The 26,292-nt window shown below is 36.2% G+C and overlaps 1 protein-coding gene across 2 annotated transcripts in view; it reads left to right on the forward strand.

Moving 5' to 3' along the window:
• The window catches only part of LOC306873488 (regulating synaptic membrane exocytosis protein 1-like), a gene marked incomplete at its 5' end in the record, with an annotated part of 74,884 nt that overhangs the window by 23,600 nt on the left and 24,992 nt on the right, over nucleotides 1-26,292 (forward strand). The window contains 13 exons of one of the 2 annotated variants that reach the window (XM_079422816.1): nucleotides 9,126-9,394; nucleotides 11,846-12,720; nucleotides 18,114-18,154; nucleotides 18,300-18,410; nucleotides 20,315-20,414; nucleotides 20,628-20,751; nucleotides 20,859-20,915; nucleotides 21,202-21,248; nucleotides 21,941-22,059; nucleotides 22,319-22,449; nucleotides 22,850-23,021; nucleotides 23,380-23,533; nucleotides 24,782-24,838. In XM_079422816.1, coding sequence (XP_079278942.1) covers nucleotides 9,126-9,394; nucleotides 11,846-12,720; nucleotides 18,114-18,154; nucleotides 18,300-18,410; nucleotides 20,315-20,414; nucleotides 20,628-20,751; nucleotides 20,859-20,915; nucleotides 21,202-21,248; nucleotides 21,941-22,059; nucleotides 22,319-22,449; nucleotides 22,850-23,021; nucleotides 23,380-23,533; nucleotides 24,782-24,838 — 2,257 coding nt within the window. The remainder of the gene's footprint in view (nucleotides 1-9,125; nucleotides 9,395-11,845; nucleotides 12,721-18,113; nucleotides 18,155-18,299; nucleotides 18,411-20,314; nucleotides 20,415-20,627; nucleotides 20,752-20,858; nucleotides 20,916-21,201; nucleotides 21,249-21,940; nucleotides 22,060-22,318; nucleotides 22,450-22,849; nucleotides 23,022-23,379; nucleotides 23,534-24,781; nucleotides 24,839-26,292) is intronic. The other variant, XM_079422817.1, reaches the window with a different exon arrangement.

Raw genomic sequence — 26,292 nt, forward strand, 5'->3', positions numbered from 1 at the left:
GTTGAAGGGGTGGGGGTCAGTCTGTCAGTGCTCAGACCATACGCTGCACACTGCATCAAATTGGTCTGCATGGCTGTCGTCCCAGAAGGAATCCTCTTCTAAAGATGATGCACAAGAAAGCCCGCAAACCGTTTGCTGAAGACAAGCAGACTAAGGACATGGATTACTGGAACCATGTCCTGTGGTCTAATGAGACCAAGATAAACTTATTTGGTTCAGATGGTATCAAGCGTGTGTGGCAACAACCAGGTGAGGAGTACAAAGACAAGTGTGTATTATATTGCATGGAAATTGATCTTACCGATATAGATATCATACCTCAAAGTGATGATGTTACTGATCATTTCCTTGTATAGTACATGCTGCGTATTACTGATATTAATTATATGGCTCCGCGTTATCGTCCGGGCAGAACTATTGTTCCAGAATCCAGCCACCAAAGACAGATTCACAAATAACCTGCCTGATTTATCTCAACTACTCTGTGTACCCATAAATACACATGAACTAGACAAAATGACTAGCAACATGGGCACTATCTTCTCTAATACATTAGAAGCTGTTGCCCCCCTCAAATTGAAAAAGTTTAGAGAAAAACGTACTGCGCCATGGTACAATAGTTATACCCATTATCTCAAGAAAGAAACTCGTTATTTTGAGCGCAAATGGAGAAAAACTAACTTGGAAGTTTTTAGAATTGCATGGAAAAACAGTATGTCCAGTTGCATGGAAAAACAGTATAGACAGGCTCTAAAAGTGCATCTAAACCAACAACATGTTTATTAGATCCTGTACCCACTAAACTACTGAAAGAGTTACCTGTAGCAGAAGAACCGCTTCTCAATATTATTAACTCATCGTTATCTTTAGGTCACGTCCCAAAACCATTCTAGCTGGCGGTTATTAAGTCTCTTATTAAGAAACCACAACTAGATTCTAATGAACTGGCAAATTACAGACCCATTTCAAATCTTCCGTTTATGTCTAAAATTTTAGAAAAAGTTGTGTCTGCTCAATTGTGCTCCTTCTTGCAAAAAAAGATCTCTATGAAGAATTTCAGTCAGGTTTCAGGTCTCGCCATAGTACAGAAACTGCACTTGTTAAAATTACAAATGACTTGCTTCTTGCTTCAGACCAAGGCTGCATCTCATTGCTAGTATTATTTGATCTTAGTGCTGCGTTCGACACTATAGACCATGACATACTCATAGATCGATTACAAAACTATACTGGTATTCAAGGGCAGGCTTTAAGATGGTTTAGATCCTACCTGTCCGATCGCTACCACTTTGTTTATTTAAATGGGGAGTCATCTCAATTATCACCAGTAAAGTATGGAGTACCACAAGGATCTGTCTTAGGTCCTCTGCTATTTTCAATATACATGCTGCCCCTTGGTAATATTATTAGAAAATACGGGATTAGTTTTCATTGTTATGCTGATGATACTCAACTATATATCTCAACAAGACCAGATGAAACTTCTAAACTATCTAAGATAATAGATTGTGTAAAAAATGTAAAAGATTGGATGACCAATAATTTCCTCTTATTAAATTCAGTTAAGACAGAGATATTACTTAATGGACCAAAAAACAGTACACAAAATCTCTTGGATTACAATTTGCAACTAGACGGATATACAGTTACGTCCTCTAAAGTCAAAAATCTGGGTGTTATATTAGACAGCAAGTTGTCCTTTGAAAATCATATTTCCCATGTTACAAAAACAGCATTCTTCCATCTTAGAAACATTGCCAAGCTTCGAAACATGCTACCTGTTTCTGATGCAGGAAAGCTAGTTCATGCATTCATGACCTCTAGACTGGACTATTGTAATGCACTGCTAGCTGGTTGTCCTGCATCTTCAATAAACAAGCTACAGATAGTCCAAAATGCAGCGGCTAGAGTTCTTATCAGGTCAAGAAAATATAATCATATTACCCCAATTTTACAGTTTCTGTACTGGCTACCTATTAAGTTCTGTATCATTTACAAAATATTATTACTTGCCTATAAGGCCCTAAATGGTTTAGCTCCTGCGTACCTAACTTGTCTTCTACCACGCTACAATCCAACCCGCTCCCTAAGGTCGCAAAACCCTTCCAAGACTTTTGGTAGTACCTAGGATGGCAAAGTCCACTAAAGGAGGTAGAGCTTTTTCACATTTGGCTCCCAAACTCTGGAATAGCCTTCCTGATAACGTTCTGTGTCCAGATACACTTTCTCTGTTTAAATCTAGATTAAAGACACATCTCTTTAGCCAAGCATTCACATAATGCATTTTATAATCTTGTACTGCAGTTATATCTGATCAAATGTACATTATTATTATTCTTTAGCTTGGGTTGAGCAAATAATTTTTGCTTAGATTGAACAGCAGCTACGCTAATTATGTCTCTATTTGTTTTTCTGTTTCTGCCAACATTAACATCCCATGGTAACTAGGAATTACAGAAGCTTCAGTCTGGATCCAACCCTTAAATGATCTGAGATGACCGAAAACCTGGGAAAAGATGATGCCAACCCCTCAGAGGACCTCAGAGGATGCCAAAACTCAGACAACATACAGAATTACCAAATTTGTTAAATATATTAAGGTTCTACAATATATAAATATATTGTGGAAACTTAATTTCCTGTAGAGCTGCTTTGCAACGATTTGTATCGTAAAAAGCACTATACAAATAAACTTGAACTTGAAGTGTGTCTTGCCAACAGTCAAGCAAGGTGGGGGGAGTGTCATGGGCTGGGGCTGCATGAGTGCTGCCGGCACTGGGGAGCTACAGTTCATTGAGGGAACCATGAATGCCAACATGTACTGTGACATACTGAAGCAGAGACTGGGCCGCAGGGCAGTATTCCAACATGATAACGACCCCAATCACACCTCCAAGACGACCACTGCCTTGCTAAAGAAGCTGAGGGTAAAGGTGATGGACTGGCCAAGCATGTCTCCAGACCTAAACCCTATTGAGCATCTGTGTCGCATCCTCAAACGGAAGGTGGAGGAGCTCAAGGTCTCTAACATCCACCAGCTCCGTGACGTCGTCATGGAGGAGTGGAAGAGGACTCCAGTGACAACCTGTACAGCTCTGGTGAACTCCTTGCCCAAGAGGGTTTAGGCAGTGCTGGAAAATAATGGTGGCCCCACAAAATATTCACACTTTGGGCCCAATTTTGTCATTTTCACTTAGGGGTGTACTCACTTTTGTGGCCAGCGGTTTAGACATTAATGGCTGTGTGTTGAGTTATTTTGAGGGGACAGCAAATTTACACTGTTATACAAGCAGTACACTCACTACTTTACATTGTAGCAAAGTGTAATTTCTTCAGTGTTGTCACATGAAAAGATATAATAAAATCTTTACAAAAATGTGAGGGGTGTACTCACTTCTTTGAGATACTGTATGTACATTTAAATAAGAGACTTCTTAAAATTCTCGTAATTGCAAGTTTTATTAGACATTATTATTATTTCTTTTTTTTTACTTTTTAATATATAAAAAAATCCCACAAAAGGAAGTTTTTAAGACTCATCATCATACAAATGAATCAAACATAACTACATTACTATGTACTTAATATTACTATATTAATATATTTAACTATATTACATGAGTCCAACTAAGCAACTGTAACAATTTTATTGACTTTTAAAATAAAAAAGTGCTTAGTCTCTAACTAGTCATTAGGAAATAATAAGAGCAAATAATTGTGATATTCATGACTCTATGTACTGGAGACTCTCGCTGTACTCTGTACGTCTCCTCTCCTTTCTCTGATTTGGTTACCATGGAGAACAGTATTCACCAAAGCAGGGGGTGGCTGGCACACTTATGCTTAGAGAACAGTAGATATTGTATTTACACCCATATATAATGTACATATATATAATGTACACACACACAACGTTCCTCTTCCGTCTCTCTTTCCATATGTGCTGACCTCAGGTCTGCAGTTAAATTAAATTAAACTTGTTTACTGTCTGATTTTTATAGGGTCTTAATTCTTAGTTACTAGTGATCTCCCTGCACAAGAAAATCCTATTCATGCTATTCAGGAATACAGTGAAACCACTGTTCCTGCCCTCTCTCATCTATCTCTTTCTCTCTATCTCTATCTGTCTAATAACAATGGCCAGGTCTTAGTGGCCTACATTTTGAAATGTTTTATTTCCCTTTTCTCTTCAGTTCTCTAGTTGGGAGAGGGGCTCTAGAATCAAGCCTTTGCAAGATGAGAAGCTTTAATGGCTTTAGCTGCCCTGGATATTGTTGTGAACTGGGCTTTGGAGAAAAAAATAAAAAATGAATCAGAGAGAAAGTGAATCCTCCATTGTGCGTACGGCTCCAATTCGATTTAATTCAAGGATTAAAGCATTGGATTATTTTACCCATCCTCGACTGCTCAGAATTAGTGATGAGTAATCTTGCCATCTACGTCTTTTACGAAGCATATTCAAAATTATTAGGTGTTGATTTTCTCAGTTCCTACTCATATCCATCTAAACATGATCTGTCATATCAGTTTTCACCTATATGTGTGAATTACTTTCTTATTATCAATACAAACATGTTGTATTTTTCAACTGAGACAGACAAAAGGTCTGTGTTCCATCTTTTCAAGATCAGTGTTGCAATGGTAGTTTCCCAGTGGCTCCGAAGGGATGATTGTGGGCAACATTGTCTCATCATTGAATTGAATAATGGGAAGGGTTAGCAATAGCGCGGTGGGATTAGCAGGGATTGCTAATCCTTCCTGAGAGTGTTTCTCTGGCTGGTTGACAGCTGTGGGCCTCTGCACATCTGATTTACCTCAGATTACACTGGAGCTGTGCCAACTGGATCCAATCAGGCCACGATGCTCTCTCATCCCGTCTCTCTCACTGTCCCTCATATCCATCCCGTCCTAGAACTGCCTCTCTCCTCTTTAAGATCAGGTCAACACCAAAATGTGTGACGCATTTGTCGCAAAGGTATCTCACACTGGCGATTCTTAAGAGAAATTTGTTCTGGATGTTCATGGAGTTGAAGGTTGACCTTGTGAGAGGGGATCCATTATCTAGGAGGACACCACCATGTGAGTAGCATGCAATAGTTAGTTTGTCACCATTAGAAGTCAATCATTTGATTCCTTTATGAAATATCAAACATCGTAACATTGCAGAACTATGAGGCATTTTTAGCTGCATTGGTTGCGAAATAGTCTGTTTTTGTGTATCATGTAAGCTCTTGCTTTCATAACTCATTTGCAACTGATCATCAGGCGCTAAAGATGACTAATGTTACAGGCTTTTCGGGGGATGTCTGCTTTTCTGTTCTCACACCATTCATCCGATCGATAAACCATGCAGTGTTGCTTGCAGGGTGTGCATGTTTTACACAGTTCTGTATCGCATAGACCTCTGGCTTCCTTGTAGAATCACTGAGATCAGAAAAAAAAAAATAAGGTCCTTCTTGACCAAATGTTTCCTGCCGTCAAGACAGCCTTCTTGTATTACAATAGGAGTGGATTTACTGTCATTCTAAGGGTGCTTTAAGAGCCTAACGCTAGATCAATAGATTGGACTTCTGTGCTTTTAAAGCCGTGAACTTGTCAAGGCAAGAGCTGCTCATTTGATTTAGCATTCCCACTAATCATGTCAGATCAGGCATGTCTAGCTGGCTAGCTAAAAAAAAGTGAGAGGGAGAGAGTGTAAGAGAGAGGGTGAGAGAAATATGGGTAGAGGAAGTGAAGAAATATGGTGTCGGCGGAGGTATTTTAGGCAGCCTCAGCCATCCATCTCATGAATGAACCATTACAGGGCTCAATAATAGAGCTTCATTGGGGAAAAGGAAAGAAATGGGAGGAAGCAGATTGACAAATATGAGGCTGATGATATAATAACTTGTTCATTTGCAATGCAAAAATCTAGCCAGATGAAGAAAAAGGATGGCTGATTTCTGTTACTTATTCAGAAGAGAGCTAACCTCCATTGTAACATATACTTTTGATTTAATTTGATTTCTTCTTATTTATATTTGTTTAGTATTGGTTTTCTAGTAGTGGTGTTTAATTTGCATGCCAACAGATGCACAGTAAAACCATGGTAAAGTTACCATCTACAACCATAGCAGCCGTGTCTTTTTGGCTGTTGTGTCACTCCTTGCTCCATATTCTAGGTCCTTGTGCCACTGTATAGGAGCATTGCAGTTATTGAAACATTTTACAATAAGGTTCAATTTATTGTTTATGATATCTGTTACTTCCTTAACAAATATACACACATTCAATCAAACCCTGATATATTGTTATAATTTACAAATGTAAGCTTTTCTAAAGGTTCTTTCTGAGTTTTCTATTGCATCTATAACAGTTTAGCAGCACATTAAAAGTGATCATGTAAATATGTAATATTTTGGAGTTATAGGATTTATTTATTTAATTTGTAATAGAGCTATATCAAACTTATTCACCATTGCTGTTTTTAAATAACTTATTTATGTGGTACAAAGTTGTGTTAAAACACAATTGAGTATTTGGAAACTATAATAAAACTGAATTAGCTTAAGTTGTAAGATACATAATAAACGGAGCAATTCTAATAGGGTCCTCACACCATCGGTGCTCAGGCCCTAATAAACACCATGCGTTTGCTAAAGTTGAGTAGCAAATATGGCCAAGTCAAAAGAGCTCTCACAAAAGCTATAGAAAAGAAACTGTTTGTTGTATGAGAAAGTCTATGGACTGAAAGACACTAAACATTTCTAGAGACAAAGTTGGCAGCTTTATTCATTTAAAATGTGTTGTAACAGAAAACCTTTGAGGGCATTGAAGAAAAAGCACAAAATCATCAAGGGGACTAAATGCTTGATCAGATTCAGAGCAACTGAGAAAACCCCACAATTTACTGCCAAAGACTTGCAGGAGGATCTGATGACATATTGGTGAGTGTTAGTTTACTCACCAAACCCATAAGACTTTTGTTCATCTTCGAAACATAAATTTAGATATTTTTATTGAAACGCACGGAAGTTCTAAGCGGCCATGCATTATTATAATTTTTCTGTCTTGTTTTCTCGTGATCTCGACATAACGAAAGTTGTTTTGTCGTTATCACGACTTAATTTTCTCGTGATCTCGACATAACGAAAGTTGTTTTGTCGTTATCACGACTTAATTTTCTCGTGATCTCGACATAACGAAAGTTGTTTTGTCGTTATCACGACTTAATTTTCTCTGTGTATTCGGCATGAGAAAATGCTATAGAAGCAGCATCATCGCAGCATCATGGATGATCGTATTCGCTTTTACTTTGATCAGGGACTCACTCAAACTGAAATAATAAAAATAAAAATATGGTATAAGTACCATCCCAAATATTGAAGGTGTTGTGTGTGTGACCGACTACATTGATCCATGATAGAATACTTGTCATGCATATTCATACTCGGACATTTTTAGCTCTGTGTCTGTCAGTGATTGACGACTTACACATAAGTGTTCGACACTTGAGAAGGAGGCTGTTGGGTCTGCAACTTTATCGTCGAAGACAATACAGCGACCCTGATTTTCTCACGATAGCCACAATTACGTCGTGAGAAAACGGTTTTTAGGTTGAGATCAACAACTTTCGTTATGTCCAGATAACCACAAAACAAATTTCGTTATGTCGAGATCACGAGAAAATTAAGTCGTGATAACGACAAAACAACTTTCGTTATGTCGAGATCACGAGAAAATTAAGTCGTGATAACAACAAAACAACTCGTTATGTCGTGATCACGAGAAAATTAAGTCGTGATCACGAGAAAACAAGACAGAAAAATTATAATAATGCATGGCCGCTTAGAACTTCCGTAGAAACCTGACAGATTTCTGTTTGTCCATTGAAAGACCAAAATTTGACCAAAATTTTGACACTTAAAAAAGTTCATAAATAGATTGTAAAAGTAATCCTTATGAATCAAGTGGTACGTTTTCAGAAGAGACACAATTGCTTTATATGATGAATAGGTTTAATTTAGGCCTTTATTCGGATATAACTGAAAAATGCACATAAATCGAGCACATCAAATATGGTAAATGTAAGGTGAAACATGCTTGCTTGCAGTATGAAAACATTTTGTGTCATGCAAGCATGTAAATTTTTTTGCAAGAACCAATGAGGTTTGTGCTTAAACGTCAAGCAAATATGGTTGCCTTATTTAATATGCTATGTGCGTTGCTCAATACTTTTTTAATGTGTAAAAGGTTTGGTAGCATGGACTTTCAATGGATATAAAAAATGAGAGAATATAAAAAATATCTTCAGTTGCATCCCAAAAATGAACAGAAGTCTTATGTTATGAATTTGAAATGACATGATGACAGTTGTCTTTTCTTGAAAAATACTTTTGTGCTCTTAGTAGACCTCCAGATATTAAATTGCGCAATCTGTCAGGTCATTAAAGATGCCATAAATTTAGAGCTTTCAAGCTTTTTAGCTTTCAGATTATGTTTGTTAGTAAATATCCTTTCATCCCAACTTCCTCTTTCAATTAGAACTAAGTTGAAAACTGTGCTTTTCAATCTATTTATGGGGTTTTTAGGTACCATCAGCTTTCAACAAGGCTTGACTCTGTAACCTCTGAATGACTTTTCAAAATATTGCTGCCAACAGAAATTAGTGCAATCCAGCAGTTGTAGGAAACTGTAAATAAGTAGACTGACTTACTTGAAAGCCTCTTTTGTACCTTATAGAACATGATTTAGAGTGGTTGACTTGATTATGTTTATACCTACATATTTTTAGTTTATACCTAGATATATTATACATAGTTATTCCTGCTCAACATTGTCAGTTCATATTCCTTGCCTATTGCTCAGATAAATTGCTAGATTTCAAATTGTATTAGCTAAATATAGCTATAGGAATGTACAATGTTTGATAGTGTGTGGATGTGTGGATGCACTGTATCTATGTATTTTGTTTGTATATGTCTGTCTGTATCTTTGTCTCATTTAAAATGTATTTTTTAAATACTGTAAAACAATGTAACTCAAGTATTCTGAATACCAAAATATTAGCTATTCTGTGATCTTGATCATTTACAATGATCATCAATCTCTGCCTGCCTTAATAACACTTGTATTTATCTACGCAGGTGATGTGGGTATGTAACCTGTGCAGGAAACAGCAGGAAATCCTAACTAAATCAGGAGAATGGTTTTCATCAGGGCCTGGGGGGAGGCCTCTTAGTGTGGGCGCTCCCCTCAGTGTCCCTGAGTTGGAGAAGGAAAGGAAGTTGCGCTCCAGATCACAGGCTCCGGTCACTAACGACACTCTGCCACCCAGCGCTGGTGCTGGTGACCCCATCAAGGGAGCAGATACGATGCCCGCTTCACGCTCCCGCAGTGAACCACCACGAGACAAGTAGGCCAAAAAACATTACACAATTTACACGTATGTCAATCCTAAGTTATATTTCTCAAAGCCTGCAAAGTATGCAATGCATAAATGCAAATTTATGGGTGGCAAGTAACTGAAATAAGCTTTTGTATATTGTGTCAACTAAGGATGGTTCATAAAGGATGTCTTGTTGCCTTTTGGGTGAGATCAACTAGGATATAATTTTTTATTTATTTTCTATTGCTGCAGGGTAAAACCACAATAAAATGACCATTCATGCAGCCTTACATGATTCACCCCTGATTTGTATCCATATTCCACTTTACAGTAAGGATCAATTTCTTAACATTAGTTCATGAACAATACATTTTTAATTCATATACACTAATAGTACATTTTTACCATTTTAAAGTGTATAAATTAAAGTAAAATTTTACTCCTAAATGAAAATTCTGTCATAATTTACTCACCCTTGTGTCATTCCAAACCTCTTTGAGTCTATCTATGTCTTCTATGTCTATCTTTGGAACACAAATAAACCGACATAATTGTTTTATATGATTAATAAATTGAATTAAGGCTTTTACAAACATTTAAACGCTGGTCATTGCACATACATCACACATCAAAAACAGTAAACAAATCAACTGTTCTTGCTTGACGCACAAAAAGCTCAAACATGTTTGCATGACACAACAGCAACCCCCAAAATTCTTGTGTCAAGCAAGCACATTTGAGCTTCTATATAGATTCTTCTAGATTACTTTTACAATGTCATTGTAGTTTTTGAAGAATGCATGGTTTTGTGAACTTTCAATGAATGGCCAAAAATAACAAGAATGTCTTCATTCATATTTCAAAGAGTGAATGATAACAAAATTTACATTTAATTGTATTATGAACAAACATTAATTAGCAATATCAAGATTAGCTCAGAATAATAAATGCTTCAAAATGTGTTATATTGTCAATTATTGTGGTTTGTTGTTAGTTCATACCAAATGCATTAACTAATGTGGTCCTACTTTATATTAGGTGGACTTAACTACTATACATCAAAAACTTAATACAGTGTACTTATTGAGTTCATATTGTATTGCAAAACACTTTTGATGCTATTGAGGTGGTATACGGGTAAGGTTACGTTAGGTTTGGTGTTATGAGTACGTTTAAGGGTGGGTTAAGGTGTAAGAGATGGGTCAACAGTGTAATTATGAATGTAATTACAGAAATTAATTACAGATGTAATTACATGCAGGTATTTTTAAAATAAAAGTACAAGGTAAAAACATGTATGCACTCATATTAAATATTAAATGGGACAACTAATGTTAGTTGATTGGACCTTATTGCCATGTTTTAAGATGGCATGTCGAATTCTTAGTCGTTCCAGGGTTATATGAAGTAATCCAAATTGTAGAGGGCTTTGTTAAGACCGAATAATCGGCTAGTCATTGGGTTCCCAGAACTGAATTTTCAAAATATGTGGTGTTACATATCTCTACTTTCAACATACAATTTGTTCTATTTTAAGCTGGACATTGACCTGTTTTCAACTGGCAGTATGTGGACTGCAGCTCCTACCTTATAATCTCTTTATAAGATGACATCTGTTCTTCCTATCAGATGCATATTCAGCTTTTGAATTCCCACAATTTGAAACACATGGGTTAACAGGTGTTGTGCTATTTATTATAAATAACTGCTATTGTAGCAGTTGTAAACAGTGTTGGGGGTAACGCATTACAAGTAACGCGAGTTATGTAATAATATTACTTTTTTCAAGTAACTAGTAAAGTAACGCATTACTTTTTCATTTACAAGAAAATATCTGAGTTACTTTTTCCTCATTTATTGACTGACAGTGCACTGTGTGAACATGTTACTGTAGTTCTAGACTAAATGTGAATGCATTAATTCATCCCACTCGCAAAAAACAGATTTAGTATTCATCAAAATGAATTAAAACAGTGAAATGCAAACTCAGACATTTTATTAACCAATGTCTTTGCTGCTGACCTTTGATGATCCAGTTCAACCATACTAATAAGCAAAAATTACTTTAGATAAACTAACAATTGTACTCCATTGTTTTTTTATTGCCGAAGAGTGTTAAACCTTCTTATCCTGAGTTTTACTTTACAGACGTGAATTTACTCTTCCTTCACAAGATACAGGGCTTTTACATTTGTATTAATGTAATTTCTTGTATTAAAAACAATCAAGCCCTGCTCATATTTAAAAAGTAACGCAAAAATAACGCAAAAGTAACGTAACGCATTACTTTCCATAAAAAGTAGCTAAGTAACGTAATTAGTTACTTTTTTAGGGAGTAACGCAATATTGTAATGCATTACTTTTAAAAGTAACTTTCCCCAACACTGGTTGTAAATGCAAATTGGATGCAGCACTTGGAAATTCCAAATGCTATACAGTTTCTCACAGTCTTTCCAAATTCTGTCTAATGAATAATAGAAAGAGACCAGTGTCCCTGCATGAGCAGAATGGAAAGGTGATGGGACGTGGAGAGAGAAGGCGAGGCCCAAACCGGTTGTCATCACAGGCCTCTGAAGACCGAGCTCCAGGTGAGAAGCGTGACAGCAGACGACTGGAGAAAGGCCACTCGCAGGAATACCCAGAAGATGAGCCCATCCATCCCGACCGGCGAAGGAGACAGGAAGAGGAAGAGCGAGAGCGTCAAAGACGAGAGGAAGAGTACCAGACTCGGTACCGCAGTGACCCGAACCTCGCACGCTACCCTGTCAAACCGCAGAAGGAGGAACAGGAAATGCGTATGCATGCCAAAGTGTCCAAAATGCGTCAGGAGCGCCATCACAGTGACCTAGCCATCAATGAAGTTGGATTAATGCAAGATGGGGGTGAGACGGCTGGAAATCGCATGAGCAGGCAACGAGTGGCTAACAATGAAGACCGCAAGGCCCTTATAGAAAACCATCGAGCTTATTCTGTGGACAGGACCGTGGGGGGTGGCATTGGGGGACAAGGATCCCTCGCAAAACAGGGCCATGGTGGCCCTCAAGTGGGCCCTAGTGGGCCCCCAGACCTCAGGAACGGACAAGACTGGGGCCCAAAGGGGCATCTTGAACCTGGGTCCGCAGCTTTTCTGCACAGGGCTAAGCGGGAAAAGGCTGCAGAAATCATGCGTAAAGATTCTTCTCTTAGCTCGGACCAATCTGAGTCGTTACGGCCACCTCCACCTAGAGCCTATAGACCAAAACGAGGCCTCAACAAAAGACAGATGTCCATCAGTAGCTCGGAAGAAGAGGGCGGCTCCACACCTGAATACACCAGCTGTGAGGACGTGGAGATCGAAAGTGTTAGTGAAAAAGGTAGGTGATTTTTATGTATCTAATTGTATTGTCTAATAGTCATAAATTCACTAAACACTCTTATTTACATAGCCAATACAGCGGTAAATGTGGTGATAAGTAAAATTTTTATTTTAAATTGTATATTTTTTAGTGATCATGGCAGAAGTAAGTGTAAACAGACTGATGGTGTGTGTATTAGTGTGTTTTTGGTGTGGGACACTGGGTCATGGGTGCTGACACTATTTTATTACACAAGGTTATTAAAGTAGCAGGTGTTTTAAACTAATATGAAAAACTGTCTTTGATTATGAAAGTTGATTTTCTTTTCTCTTTTTTTTTGTTAACAACTGTTTATTAAGTTTTATTTTGTGGAACAGTAGTACAAAACAAAAATCATCTGTACAAATTTAAAACCCACCCCAACCAATCTCACCCCTTGGTAGACTCAAAAAAAATAAAAAATAAAATAAAATAAATAATAATAATTAACACATTAATTCATATTAATAGATAAACAAATAACAATAAAATAATTTTTACAAAGATTTTAGAAAAGGAGACACAACATTAAAAGCTGAATGTCATGAATTAAGAGTCTTCACATTAGATCCATGTATACGAGAAGTAGAGAGTTCCACTGAGATAATGTCCAACAAATACACAGTCCAGGTTCGTCTGTCCATTGTGTGAGGAGGATTCCAACGGTTGACAAGCTATTTTTTTGCTGCTGTGAGAGCAGCTAACAGTAAAGATCTTTGTTGGACGGACAAGGTGAAGTCATTCATGAAAAATGGCGCGGAGTCAAACATATCTCAGTACCCAACAGATATAATAGGTCCAGTGAGAGCTGAGTCCAAAAAGGTGAGAGAGAGGGGCATTCCCAAAAAAATGAAAAAACTCCTTGGGAACAGAGATTACACTTAGGAGAAGATGACAGATTCATATAAAAACGTTTAATTGGAGTCAAGTAAACCCTATGCAGCAATTTCCAATGAATCATTTGGTGATTAGGGTTTTTAGAAGACAATTTAAACATACCCCATACCTGATCGGAAAATAAAACATGCACATCCTCATTAAGCTCTTTAGCCCAAACAGTAGTAATAGATAAAGGTTTGTATGAATGTTCAAGAAGAAAGAGATAGATGACTGAAGCAGAGGAGGGAGATTCCTCAGAAGGAAGGATTAGTTTGTGCAAAGGGTGAACAGGCAGTTGAGCGTTCCAAGGCACCCCATATGCCCGTAGGGCCGATCTAATGCGCAAATACATAAAGAAGGAGGTGCCTGGCAGATTATATTGAGTTTTAAGATTCTGGAAGGATTTTAAACCACTATCATCATAGATATCTCCCAGAGTGTTTACTTTATTATGAGTCCATTGCGGACAATGAAATGGAGTACTGCCTGACAAAAGCTTATTATTGTGGAAAATAGGCGAATGCCTATGCCATTTGTAGCTTGTTGTGAACGTCTTTCAACATCCCTCCATGTGGAGAGGAGATGGGTTACAATGGGACCAAGCTGAGATTTACACTGCCTAAGCGGAACTCCTGAAAAAGAAAATAGATTTTTTTAAATGTAATACTGAAAACAAATGAACAGTGCAGTTAACTAATTCAATATTAGTCCAAATAAAGTGTATACACTGCTATTTAAAATTTTGTTGTCAGTAAGATTCTTTTTTTTTTTTGAAAGAATACTTTTATTCACCAAGAATTCATTATATTTGTCAAAACTGACATTAAAGACATTTAGAATGTTACGAAATTTCTAGTCTACATTTCTATTCTATCAAAAGTTCTATTTCTGTTTCTTTTGAACTTTCTATACATTCCTGAAAAAATTTATTAAAAAATATGAAGCTGTACAACTGTTTTCAACACTGATAATAATAAGAAATGTTTCTTGAACAGCAAATCAGCATATTAAAATGATTTCTGAAGGATCATGTGACACTGAAGACTGGAGTAATGATGCTGAAAATTCAGCTTTGCACCACAGGAATAATTTACATTTTAAAATATATTCAGTTAGAAAACAGTTGCAGTTATATATAACAATATCAAGTTTTACTGTATTTTTGATCAAATATATGCAGCTTTAGTTGAGCTAAAGAGGTTTCTTTCAAAATCATTAAAAAATCTTGCATAACAGGAATAAATTGCATTTTAACATATATCCAACTAGAAAACAGTTCTTTTAAATTGCAAAAAATGTTTCACAGTACCGTTGTTTTTACTATATTTTTGATCAAATGAATGCAGACTTGGTTGAGCTGAAGAGATTAAAAAAAAACATAGTGTAACTGTGCTCTTTATTCTGCTCACACACACAAAACAGAGTCACTATTTCTCAAAGTACCTTAAAACACAGAGAAAATGCAAATCAGGAATAATTCAACAGTAAAACTGCTACCCCACACTTTATGGATTTAATCTTAAAAGTGCAACTTTCACTTGTTCAGCTTCGATGAATGCAAATAATTAACATCTTAAACAGTTTTGCATTTAGTGTGAAATGCAAGGTCAGCTAGGGTGATGTGAATGTATGTATGAGTGCAGCTTTGATCAGTTCCAGTCAGATCCCAATGTTATAATCAGTTTTTAATAATTACATGAATATATATATATATATATATATATATATATATATATATATATATATATATATATATATATATATATATATATATATATGTATGTATGTATGTATTGTTCTTAAAGTTTATAACTGTTACTTCTGCATTATTCTCACATCAAAGCCATAGATAGCATCATGTTGCATACATCATTGAAGCTGTTCAAACATGATGATGAGTCTGAGGTCTGTGAAACAAACCCTGCCGATTCATGCAGTGAAGCTCCATTTGTTTATTTGGAGCATTTTTAGGGCACCAGATTTGGGAATTAGGTCAGCAGCTCTCTCACATAAAACCGCTGAGTGACTGACTGGCTGACTTTTGTCAGTCCTGGGATGTGGCATGTTCCATTTGGGGATCTTTTTCAAATTCATCCTTGGGTAACCCATTCCAGCTCTGAGCATGATTACGTTTTGGCTCTTTTCATTACTCTCAGCTGCAGGCCGCATAATTTTGAAAGTCCCTGGCATGATGCGTTTGTATTTAATCAAGCTCCAATTTTGCCAAATTATATACAAATTTTGAAAATGTGATTTATATGTGTGTGTTAAGCATCCAGAAAAGCTTGCTTGAAATTAGTCTTAGGAAGACAAAGAAGTTTGACATTTTATTCCAAAAGTCACTGTCATTTTCACCCCAGAATGCTTTCAAACACCGTACATAATTTGAGACTTAAATGATATTGTAAATGTTTATGTGCTTTAAAAGAGTTTATAGTATGTTGAAGTTGAAAAACACAGTGAAGCTACCATGTTCAAACATATCATCCCCTGTCAGAGCCACGGCCTGATAGCAAACATGTTCCAACATAAATCTGACTTGGGTCATTTCCCAATCCCATCCTCCCATCTTCCCATCTTCACTCTATCCCCCCTCCCCCCAGTCACCTCCTCCTATGCTGTCCTAAAAATACAAAAGACAGTGATTGCACCAACACTGGAGATGAGATCAAATAGAATTCAAGTTTTTTTTTTAATTGAATTTATTGATTTGATGCCAATATTTGGCTGCTGGTTATTTATCCTGATAAAGTTCTTTTTTAATTTGACATCGGTCTTTCCTTAACAAGAATGAACTTGAATCTTGACCATATTGTTTGTGATTGTAGTTGAGCAGGTGTATTTATTAAAATTTAGTATGATTTAGTATTTATATTTACCAAAACGTTAACATAATTGAAATAATTATTGAAATCAATATTCAGAATTTTACTATATTTGCTTTTGAGATAAGAATCTTAAGGTTTTGCCAGTTTTCATAATGTAGTAATTTATATAAATATAATGATTTAGGAAACTTGAGGTAGAATAGACCCTTCACATGTGCTGACATTCTATTAATATGTGGGTACATGAAAGTGCAATAAATATGATGAAATGTAAAACATAATTTCTCAACTAAGAATAATTATGATTATCAATTAACCATTATCATGCAGCCCTAACTCATAAGTTACCCATATTGCCTTAAAAAGTTATGTTTTGCCTTTTTAGGATAATATGAATATACACTGCAAAAAGTGGTAACCTGCATTGTTACTTCAAAGAGGTGTTTCTAGATGACTTTTGGTTGTATAAATTAATATAATTAGTTTGATGCTAATTCATTAATTAATGTTTGACTGAAGTAAAACCGGTTAGTTTAGATGTTATCATTGTTAACTCACCCTTCATTTTTTTTTTTTTTTACTGTAGCACCATCTTTGGTATTGGCAGGTGGGTTTGTAATGGCAGATACAGATCTAATGTGACTTGATTCCTGATAACTAGGACAAGCAAATACTGAAGCTTATAATGTCAGTGATTGCCAAGGGAATAGCTCATGCTTCATACAGTATGTGCAGAGGGTGTTCTTGGGAACTATACTTTAGAGTTGTAAGACAGTTTTATGAATGTAATCAAGATGACCAAATGAGACTGTAAAATGTTATACTTGGCTATATATTATCTTGTTTGGGGTTTGGCACTTTAAACATCTCCCACCTTTGTTGCTGAAGGCAAAGATACTTTGTGATGTACTCCCCTTAAGTTAAATGAACTCTCTATTAATTTATAGTATTAGTCTTCTTCTCAAGTGTAAATCTAGCTAGTATGAGACTATTATTATACACAGTTTATCAAGTGAGAGAATTCCCTCTTCCTGTAAGGTAAATGTCAGATACTGGGCCTCATTAAACAACCACATGTATTGATTAGACCTGTCAAAATTACGCATGCAGTTAAATGTTTAACACAGTTCATTTTTCTTAACGCATTTAAAGCATTTATTCAATATGACATCAGCCAAAATGTACATTGTATTTTATATATGTACAAAAATTTGCTCTAGAAGTGTAATTCACAAATTGGAACTTAAAAATAAAATAAACATTTTCTTTTATTAGATTAAATAAAATATGAAAAACATGACAATTTATTTGATTTCAGCTAGTTGCCAACATTTGTCATTTTTATTAAGTTATTAAATTAACTAAAGGTAAATAAACTTAAGAATAACTACACAGACATGATAACAAAAAAATTTAAACTTGAACTAAAAAAACTCTAACAAATAAAAAAGAATTAAAGTCTAATTTAAAATATTAGCAAAACCTATATTAGGCTACTATATTAAAATATCAGCGATACTAAAATAACATTTTCACAAAGTGGTTTCCATCTAGAAGCTATATATGCAGTTTTTAAAACAGTCCTCCATTACGACTGTCGTCAGGCTTCTACAACTCTATTTTGGATGAATTACTGTGTTCATAATGTCAGTTTCTATTCTGCAGGTGACTGGGACTGTCATCCTCTGGATCCAACTGTGTGGCATGTAAGTATTTCAATTGTATTTCAATCATATATTGCAGTCATGTATCAGTGGCAATGGAAAATAGCAGAAACAGCAGTTGTTTGAATACAGCGTTTCTGTAGCTGAACTCACTGAATGGGACTAAGCATTGTTCACTTCCTCACAGCATCCAGTGAGCTGGCAGCCATCCAAAGAGGGAGATCATCTGATTGGCCGCATTACTCTAAGTAAGCGCTCCACCATGCCACGAGAAGCCGGTTCCCTGCTTGGTCTGAAGGTGAGCTTGTCAATGGCAGTTTACACTAGCTAATCACATCTTTGTCCGTGTCTTGCACTTGAAGCGATGTACTACACTTAAGGTGTGGTCCCATTTACTCTATTGAAATCTCACAGGCGAAACCAGATGTGACAAAATATAGTTAATAATAAGGGAATAATGATGACGAAATAAACATCCAAAGCTATTCTTTCAGCTAGCAAACAAACCAGCCCTAAATAACAGCTTTCCTTACAGCTTTTTTTATTTTTATAATTGAAGTGTAATAATATGCAGAACCGGCTGAGTAGTCACTACCAGAATGAGGGCCTTGTCCATTGTGGAGCTTTAGTTTTGCTTTATTGCTAAATTATGAATCTCCACCCACACAGAAGTCACTACTGAAGAGAGGCTTGCTTTCTATCTGTGCTGCAAATTTGTGTCAAAGTTCAAAAACTTGAACCCTAAGCGAATTTGGCATAGGGAAATTTCTTTGCCACCAAAAGGCCATCAGGCGAAGTTCTTCATTGCACTGATCCCCATAAAAATGACTGGATTTCACTTGCTAAATTTTGCAACGCTAAATGTGACTGCACCTTAAAAGGTCTGCTAGATGCCTTTTTTCTTGCCATTATTTGGTCTTGTTATGATATATAAAGGTAATAATGACAAGGGCTGTTATAGTTCTATCATGACAACTCTTTGAAGATTTTAGCATGGGAATGATTATGACAATGTTAATGTAATCTACTTCGCTGCTGCTGTTGGCTATTGATGCTGTTGTAGATTATTGCTGCTGCTGCAAAGCAAGTACAGTAACTTGCCACTGCCGATACATACGCCGATACGGTGCTGTGAGTATTTAAGACATACTGCTGCTGCACAAATAGCATGTATAATACCCTGTAGCAGATCTATACAGGTGGAGCTGGGGAAGGTGGAGGGGTTCAGAGTAACTCTGAAAGTACCCTGCAAAATGCTCTAGTGAGTGCTAACCAGCCATTTAAATGTAAAGCAGTAAGCTCATTGGCTGCATATGCAACATGAACCAATCTGCTTGTGCCAAGTAGTTTAACACTGTGAATAATATCATCAGTTTGCATTAACGACCCATCAGCCTGCACCATCTAGAGTTTCATGACAGAACGTGGCATTTACTACAACTAAAACCATAAAACAAATGTTTTTCGTTTTAGTCAGTAATCAGACATACTCGTAATCAGACATGCTTTTCGTTTATTTTGTCATCCTAGTAAATTATTGGATGCTTCTTTGCCCTACTGTATTTATGCATTTGACATTTTGTCCAAAGTAACTTGCAGTGCTTTCAAATTATGTATTTTAGTGTTGCTAGCACCATGCTCTACAAAATGTCTCTGTAAAAATGCTGAAGAGCAGTACTTAGTTTGTGTGCACACTGCAAGTAAACATGGTTCACTGTGGCATTGTGTTCATTCACTTAGGCCAGAGGAGAACTGGTTTCTCCCAAGGTTTTTTTTCTCCATTTCTGTCACCTGATGGAGTTTGGGTTCGTTGCCACTTTCATCTTCTGGCTCGCTTAGACAGCACTGATGCAACTGGATGAGAACAAAACTTGAAATGACTCGAGCTGAATAACAACAATGCTGTTCTCAGTAGAGCTTCTTATCGCTGAATTGAACTAGTTTCATTACGAATGAACTTTACACAATTACTGAACTAATCTGAATCAAAACTACCAAACAATGACACTATTGTCTTGCTAGAGCTGCTTTATGTCAGAATTTTGGATTTGCATCATTGGTTCTGTTGCTTTCCTGTTTAATACTATTGGTTCTGTTGCTTTCCTGTTTAATACTATAAAGCTGTTTTGAAAAAATCTCTATTGTATAAAGTACTATAAAAATAAAGGTGACTACTTGATTTGACTCATCTGTCCTGTCCAGGTGGTTGGAGGAAAAATGACAGAGTCAGGGAGACTGGGGGCCTTTATCACCAAAGTAAAGAAAGGAAGTTTGGCTGACATTGTAGGCCATTTACGAGCAGGTAATAATTATTCAATTTTGACTGGCTAATTTTGTAAGAAAGTTGCAATATTTAAACATTTTATTTTGACCTTAGCTTTATGGATGTCTTCTGCTAGATCTCCATTGATATTTTTGGTTGCATATCTACGTGTAATTTTTCACAGCTCATTATTCAGTCAGTCTGTGTGCAGGACACCACCAAGTGCTAAATGGTTTCTTTTTTTAATTTCAGGCGATGAGGTGTTACAGTGGAATGGAAAGGCGTTGCCTGGAGCAACTAAAAAAGAAGTATACAATATTATTCTAGATTCCCAGTCAGCACCTCAAGTGGAAATAGTTGTTTCCAGACCAATTGGGTAAGCTAAACAAACCACAAAAAAATTAGCAGCTTGTTTAGAAATTAAATAAAGAAAACACACCTTTGGATGTATGAGTGACTTTTTCTTCCTGTTGCATGTTAAAGATGTATTCAGCGAATTCTTTCCAAAAACTTCTTGAAAAAGGTCTATAGAGCATATCAGTAAGTAAAGTAATATCTGAGAGTGTTCTTCTTCCCAGTGTCCCCATTGTCACCCTACATGCTCCAGACCCTACTCTCACCCTTAAAACTGTTAAGCCATTGCATTAGAGTGGTCCTTCAGTTCCCTACTCTTTCCTGTGTCTGGACAGTTTTGCTATGACGTCTCAAGAGGGAATGTGGAGTCAAGTTTGTGTGTATGTGTGTGGAAAAACTGACAAAGAGAGAAGCTAATGATCTGTCAACTGACATTCTTTTCTCCTGTGCTTCAATTTTCTGCTTCCTGCAGAGATACACCAAGACTTCCAGGAACATCACATCCTCCTCTAGAATCAAGTAGGTTTTGTGACTTTAGTTTAAAAAGATAGTTCACCATAAAGTAAAAATTCTGTCATCATTTACTCACACTCATGTCATTTCAAACCCATATGGCTTTGTTTGTAATGTGGAGCACAAAAGGAGATATTTAGCAGAATGTCCAAGCTGTTTTTTTTCCCATGTGGTTAAAATGCATCAAAACAAGAGTCACTATTGACTTTTAATTGTTTGACACAAGGACAGTGTTAATCACATCAAAAAAAATATTTTCAAAAACAGTCATTAAAGGAATAGTTCACCCAAAAATGAAAGTTTTGTCATCATTTACTCACCCTTGTGTCAATCCAAACCTGTATGTTGAACACAAAATAAAATATTTTAAAGAACCAAACAGTTGTTGGTTCCCATTGACTTCCATGGTGGGGAAAGTAATACTATTGAAGTCAATGGGGACCACCAATTGTTAGATTACCAGCATTCTTCAAAATATCTTCTTCTATGTTCTACATAAGAAAGAAATTCATACAGGTTTGGAACAATTTGAGGGTGAGTAAATGATGACAAAATTTTCATTTTGGGTGAACTATGCCTTTAAGGAATATGACATGACATACACTATGATTAAAAAATCTAAATAAAGTACATTTCCCCAATAAGTGTGCAATACAGCACAGCTGTACACCTATTATGTCAACTTTTTGAACTTACAGCTGGTTCGAGTTCTATAGATGAATCCCAAAAGATGGACCGTCCATCCATCTCTGTAATGTCACCGACTAGTCCTGGGATGATGAGAGACCTCCCTCTGGTACTGCCAGGCCAGCTGTCGGTAAGCATGGAGGGGGGGAAACACTTTGCAGAAAAAATATTTAGACCTATTTGCTCACCTGAAAAGAAATGTGGTGTGTGACAGGGTTGACATATTTTTATCTGTTAGCTGAGTTATAAAAAATTTAGTGCCAACACTTGAGAAACTGATATTTTTTATTCATTATTTTTATTATTATTTTCAATTCTCTGTATGTATGCACCGTACATGTGGAAGAATTGACAATAAAGCAGACTTGACTTATTATTTTTTTCTCAAGGTGAAATTATGGTATGATAAAGTGGGCCATCAGCTTATTGTCAATGTCCTACAAGCACGAGAACTGCCCCCTCGACCAGACGGACGACCCAGAAATCCCTACGTCAAAATGTATTTTCTTCCTGATAGAAGGTAAAATATTTCAAATGTATTAATAATAGTAATAATATTTAACAATATTATTGTTTTTACTGTATTTTTGAGAGAAAATACTTTAAAAGCACTAGAACTGTAGACTGTAAATGAATGGCAGTGTAGAATGGTGGCCTCAAAAATGTTTATTTTTTATAACTATTTTTTTTTTTAATCTTTGCTATATTTGTCCATGCACTAGCTCTCTACTGTAAGATCTGACTTGCATTTTCCATTTTGGTTATTGCTGAGTATCTGAAATGCATTTCATGCCAAAAGTTTAAATAATAAGCAGACGGAAATGGAACCTGCAGACTATTTGTGCTGATTTTTGGGATAAATTTGCATAATTTTGCAGACTGCACACACTCTTATAAGCACACTACATTCATCTACATAGTGACAAGAGCAAGAGACGGACGAAAACGGTGAAGAAGAGCGCAGAGCCAAAGTGGAACCAGACGTTCCTGTATTCTCACATCCACCGCAGAGACTTCAGAGAACGCATGCTGGAGATCACTGTCTGGGACCAGCCCAGAGTCCAGGAGGAAGAGAGTGAATTTCTGGGAGAGGTGTGTGTGCTTAAATTAGTATGTCCTGACAGTAAGATATCAATGTATCTATATCTAGCTTCAAAACAACACATAATGTGTTCCATTTTCTTGACTCTGGTATGCATACATCTGTTTTTTGTTTTGTTTTGTTTTTTAAATAAATCCCTATCGGTGGGAGCATAGTAAAATGCTCTTTGAAGTCCATTTTGTTTATATGCTAATTTATATATGCCCCTGGTGTGCAGTTGCTCTGAAGCAGACAAGTGTTGTTTCTCAGGTGTAAAGTGTATCTGGTAGTCCTTTGGGTTATTTTGGCCTCCAAACAGTTATTATTTCATGGTTCAAATTCCCCTTTTCTGGCTTTCGTTTTGACCAGATTCTGATAGAGCTGGAAACAGCTTTATTGGATGACCAGCCACACTGGTACAAATTGCAGACCCATGATGTGTCGTCCCTACCATTGCCCCAGCCGTCCCCCTGCCTCCCTCGCAGACATGTTCATGGAGACAGTCCTAGTAAAAAACTGCAAAGTAAGTATAAGTTGGTGTATGTGAGCTAATTGTGTGTGTGTGTGTGTGTCACTGTAAATGTGAGGTGTTCATAAAAAGAAATGAAGGCAACAGTTTGCATTGCTTTTTTTGCTTTTCTTTTAATTTTAGTAAATGACTTACAATATGTTAAGATTTGGGTTTAGATTACTTTAAATCATTATGGACACAATTACCTGTTCAGGGAAGTATGTTTTATAGATGATGTCCTCAGTTGAAAGTTAAAATTAAGTGATGCAAATTGGTTCCTGTATTTACATGGTTTTAAATCGGTCAATATTATGTGCTTCATTTCATGTTTTCTGTGAGAAATGTTAGTTTTATTCATAGTTTTTGTCTTTTGACAAAAAAATTATTTTAATTTATTTCATCATGTTAAATTAATTTTACTAATTTTAAATTTAAGACTAAATATTTTAGTTTACAAGAATCAAATCAAACCAAATATTCAAAAGTTTATGTATTTATGAACACGTGAGCTCCTAAAATAATGTTATAATCACTTGTGCAATGCAATGCTGTGAGTACTTTATGCTTCAGTTATACATTTTCCATGTTGTAGTTTTATTGCATAATACAGATAAGTGTTTGGGTGAGTAATTTAAGTGCTTCAGTTTACTGATGTTTATTGTTAAGTGCATGATTATTATTAACTGATTGCATTATTTGAAAAAAATTCTATAATTTCTGACCATTTTCTATAATTATTATCTTAAATAAATATATATACATATATATATATATATATATATGTGTGTGTGTGTGTGTGTGTGTGTGTGTATATATATATATATATTTATATATATATATATATATATATAATGATCATCATTATGCGTATTATACACCTTGTCTTTATTGTTTTCAAAATCAAAAGAGACTTTGTTAATAAACATTCCCGTCACTAATGTTGATGATTTGATTAATACTGATAATTTAAAGCAGAGGAGCAAAGACAGAAGTCAGAAGTTACTAAACATGAGAACAAAATCAGCAGCTACAGTAGAAATAAAGCAAGCAAATGATCAAACAATGCAACCAAATGAATTATTCATACCCCAGTTTGTGCTGAGAAGAGGATGAAGAAAAAATAAGGGAAAACTGAATTGCTTTGAATGCAGGTTGCAGTGCAGTTATAATATTTATGTTATATAAACTTTATGTTCAGCAGTTGAACTGTATGCTGTGTGTGTGTGTGTGTGTGTGTGTGTGTGTGTGTGTGTGTCTCAGGATCTCATCGCATCATTGAAACAGATTATGATGATGGTATAACGGTAGTGTCCTCAGGTGGGTGGGGGAAATTATTACTCTGAAGAGTAGAACCCAACACAGGGTGAGAAAGAAAGCTAATGTCACATATTATTACTGTAGAGTTTACAGCTGTTGTTTTTTTACTGTTCCTCCGAGTCTTTCAGTTGTATACAAGCACCTCAAATACAAATTAATTTCTTCTTAATTGGCACAAAGATGAAAGCATAAGATCTAACAGTGTGTGTATGCTTAGAATAGAATAATATATAATAAAAGAAGGTTGTGTTAGTTTGAGAAAAACAGAATCGAGTCTTTCTCCCCCTGTGCTGGGCTGTAGAGTGTTCAGCTGAACCACAGAAACACTTCACATGAATTCTGTGCATGGACGCTGTGGAGGAATGACTCCACAATCACGCTCTATAAAACAAACTTTTATCACCTTCATAAGACCTGTTTAATTTTGTTGTCAAGCTGGTGTAGCTAGAGGTTATAAAGTGATTATAACAGTGAATTACAGCATGTAACAGGATTAATATGGGTCTTATGACAATGGATGTTACATATGTTGCATGCCTGTAGAAAAGCTTGCTGTAGAATTTAGAGAGTAAAAGATAAATACGCTGTGGCTGATATTTTGAATCTTAAGTTTCTTTTATACTTTGTTCCATGACTATTTTGATCATAAGAGTACTGCAAGTTGTCAGACCTGCAGTAAACACAGTATACTCTTAAAGGGTTAGTTCACCCAAAAATGAAAATTGGCCTGTGTATTAGCCTGTGTTTTACTCACCCTCGAGGCATCCTACGTGTATATGACTTTCTTCTTTCAGACAAATCCAATCGGAGTTATATTAAAAATGGTCCAGGCTTTATCATTGCAGTGGGTGGGTGTTTTTTTTTCAACAGTACACAAGACGTCAAATAAAGCATCCATAATAAAACATGCCTCACACGGCTCCGGGGCCAAAAGAAAGGCCTCCTGTAGGGAATCCATGCGTTTTTGTAAGAACAATATCCATATTTCAAACATAATAAACACATTTCTCTCACTTCTGCTGACTGTCGTACGCAGAAGCCGTTGCGGCAGATATGCTAGTCTCGCAAGTTTGTTTACAGGAGCAAAGGAAGCAAAGTTTCCTTACTTTAGCAAAGTAAAACCAGTCTCCTATTTACTTATATCGAAATCCTCTGACATTTTTCTTTACAAATCCTCGGATTGTTCTTCTAATTCATGACCGCCGTTTTGTTTTGTTCTCTCTTCATGTTCGTCACTTATCACGCTATTCCGACGTCCTACGTCATCCGCTGGGACAGCTTCCGTGTACCACAGATGAAGTGTGAGAGAAGTGTTTATTATGTTTGAAATATGGATATATTTCTTACAAAAACACATGGATTCGCTACAGGAGGCCTTTATTCAAGCTCTGGAGCTGTGTGAGGCATTATTATGGATGCACATGCTTTATTTTACGTCTTGTGGACCGTTGAAA

This window comes from Barbus barbus (genome assembly GCF_936440315.1).
Source record: "Barbus barbus genome assembly, chromosome: 8".
Taxonomy (NCBI): domain Eukaryota; kingdom Metazoa; phylum Chordata; class Actinopteri; order Cypriniformes; family Cyprinidae; genus Barbus; species Barbus barbus.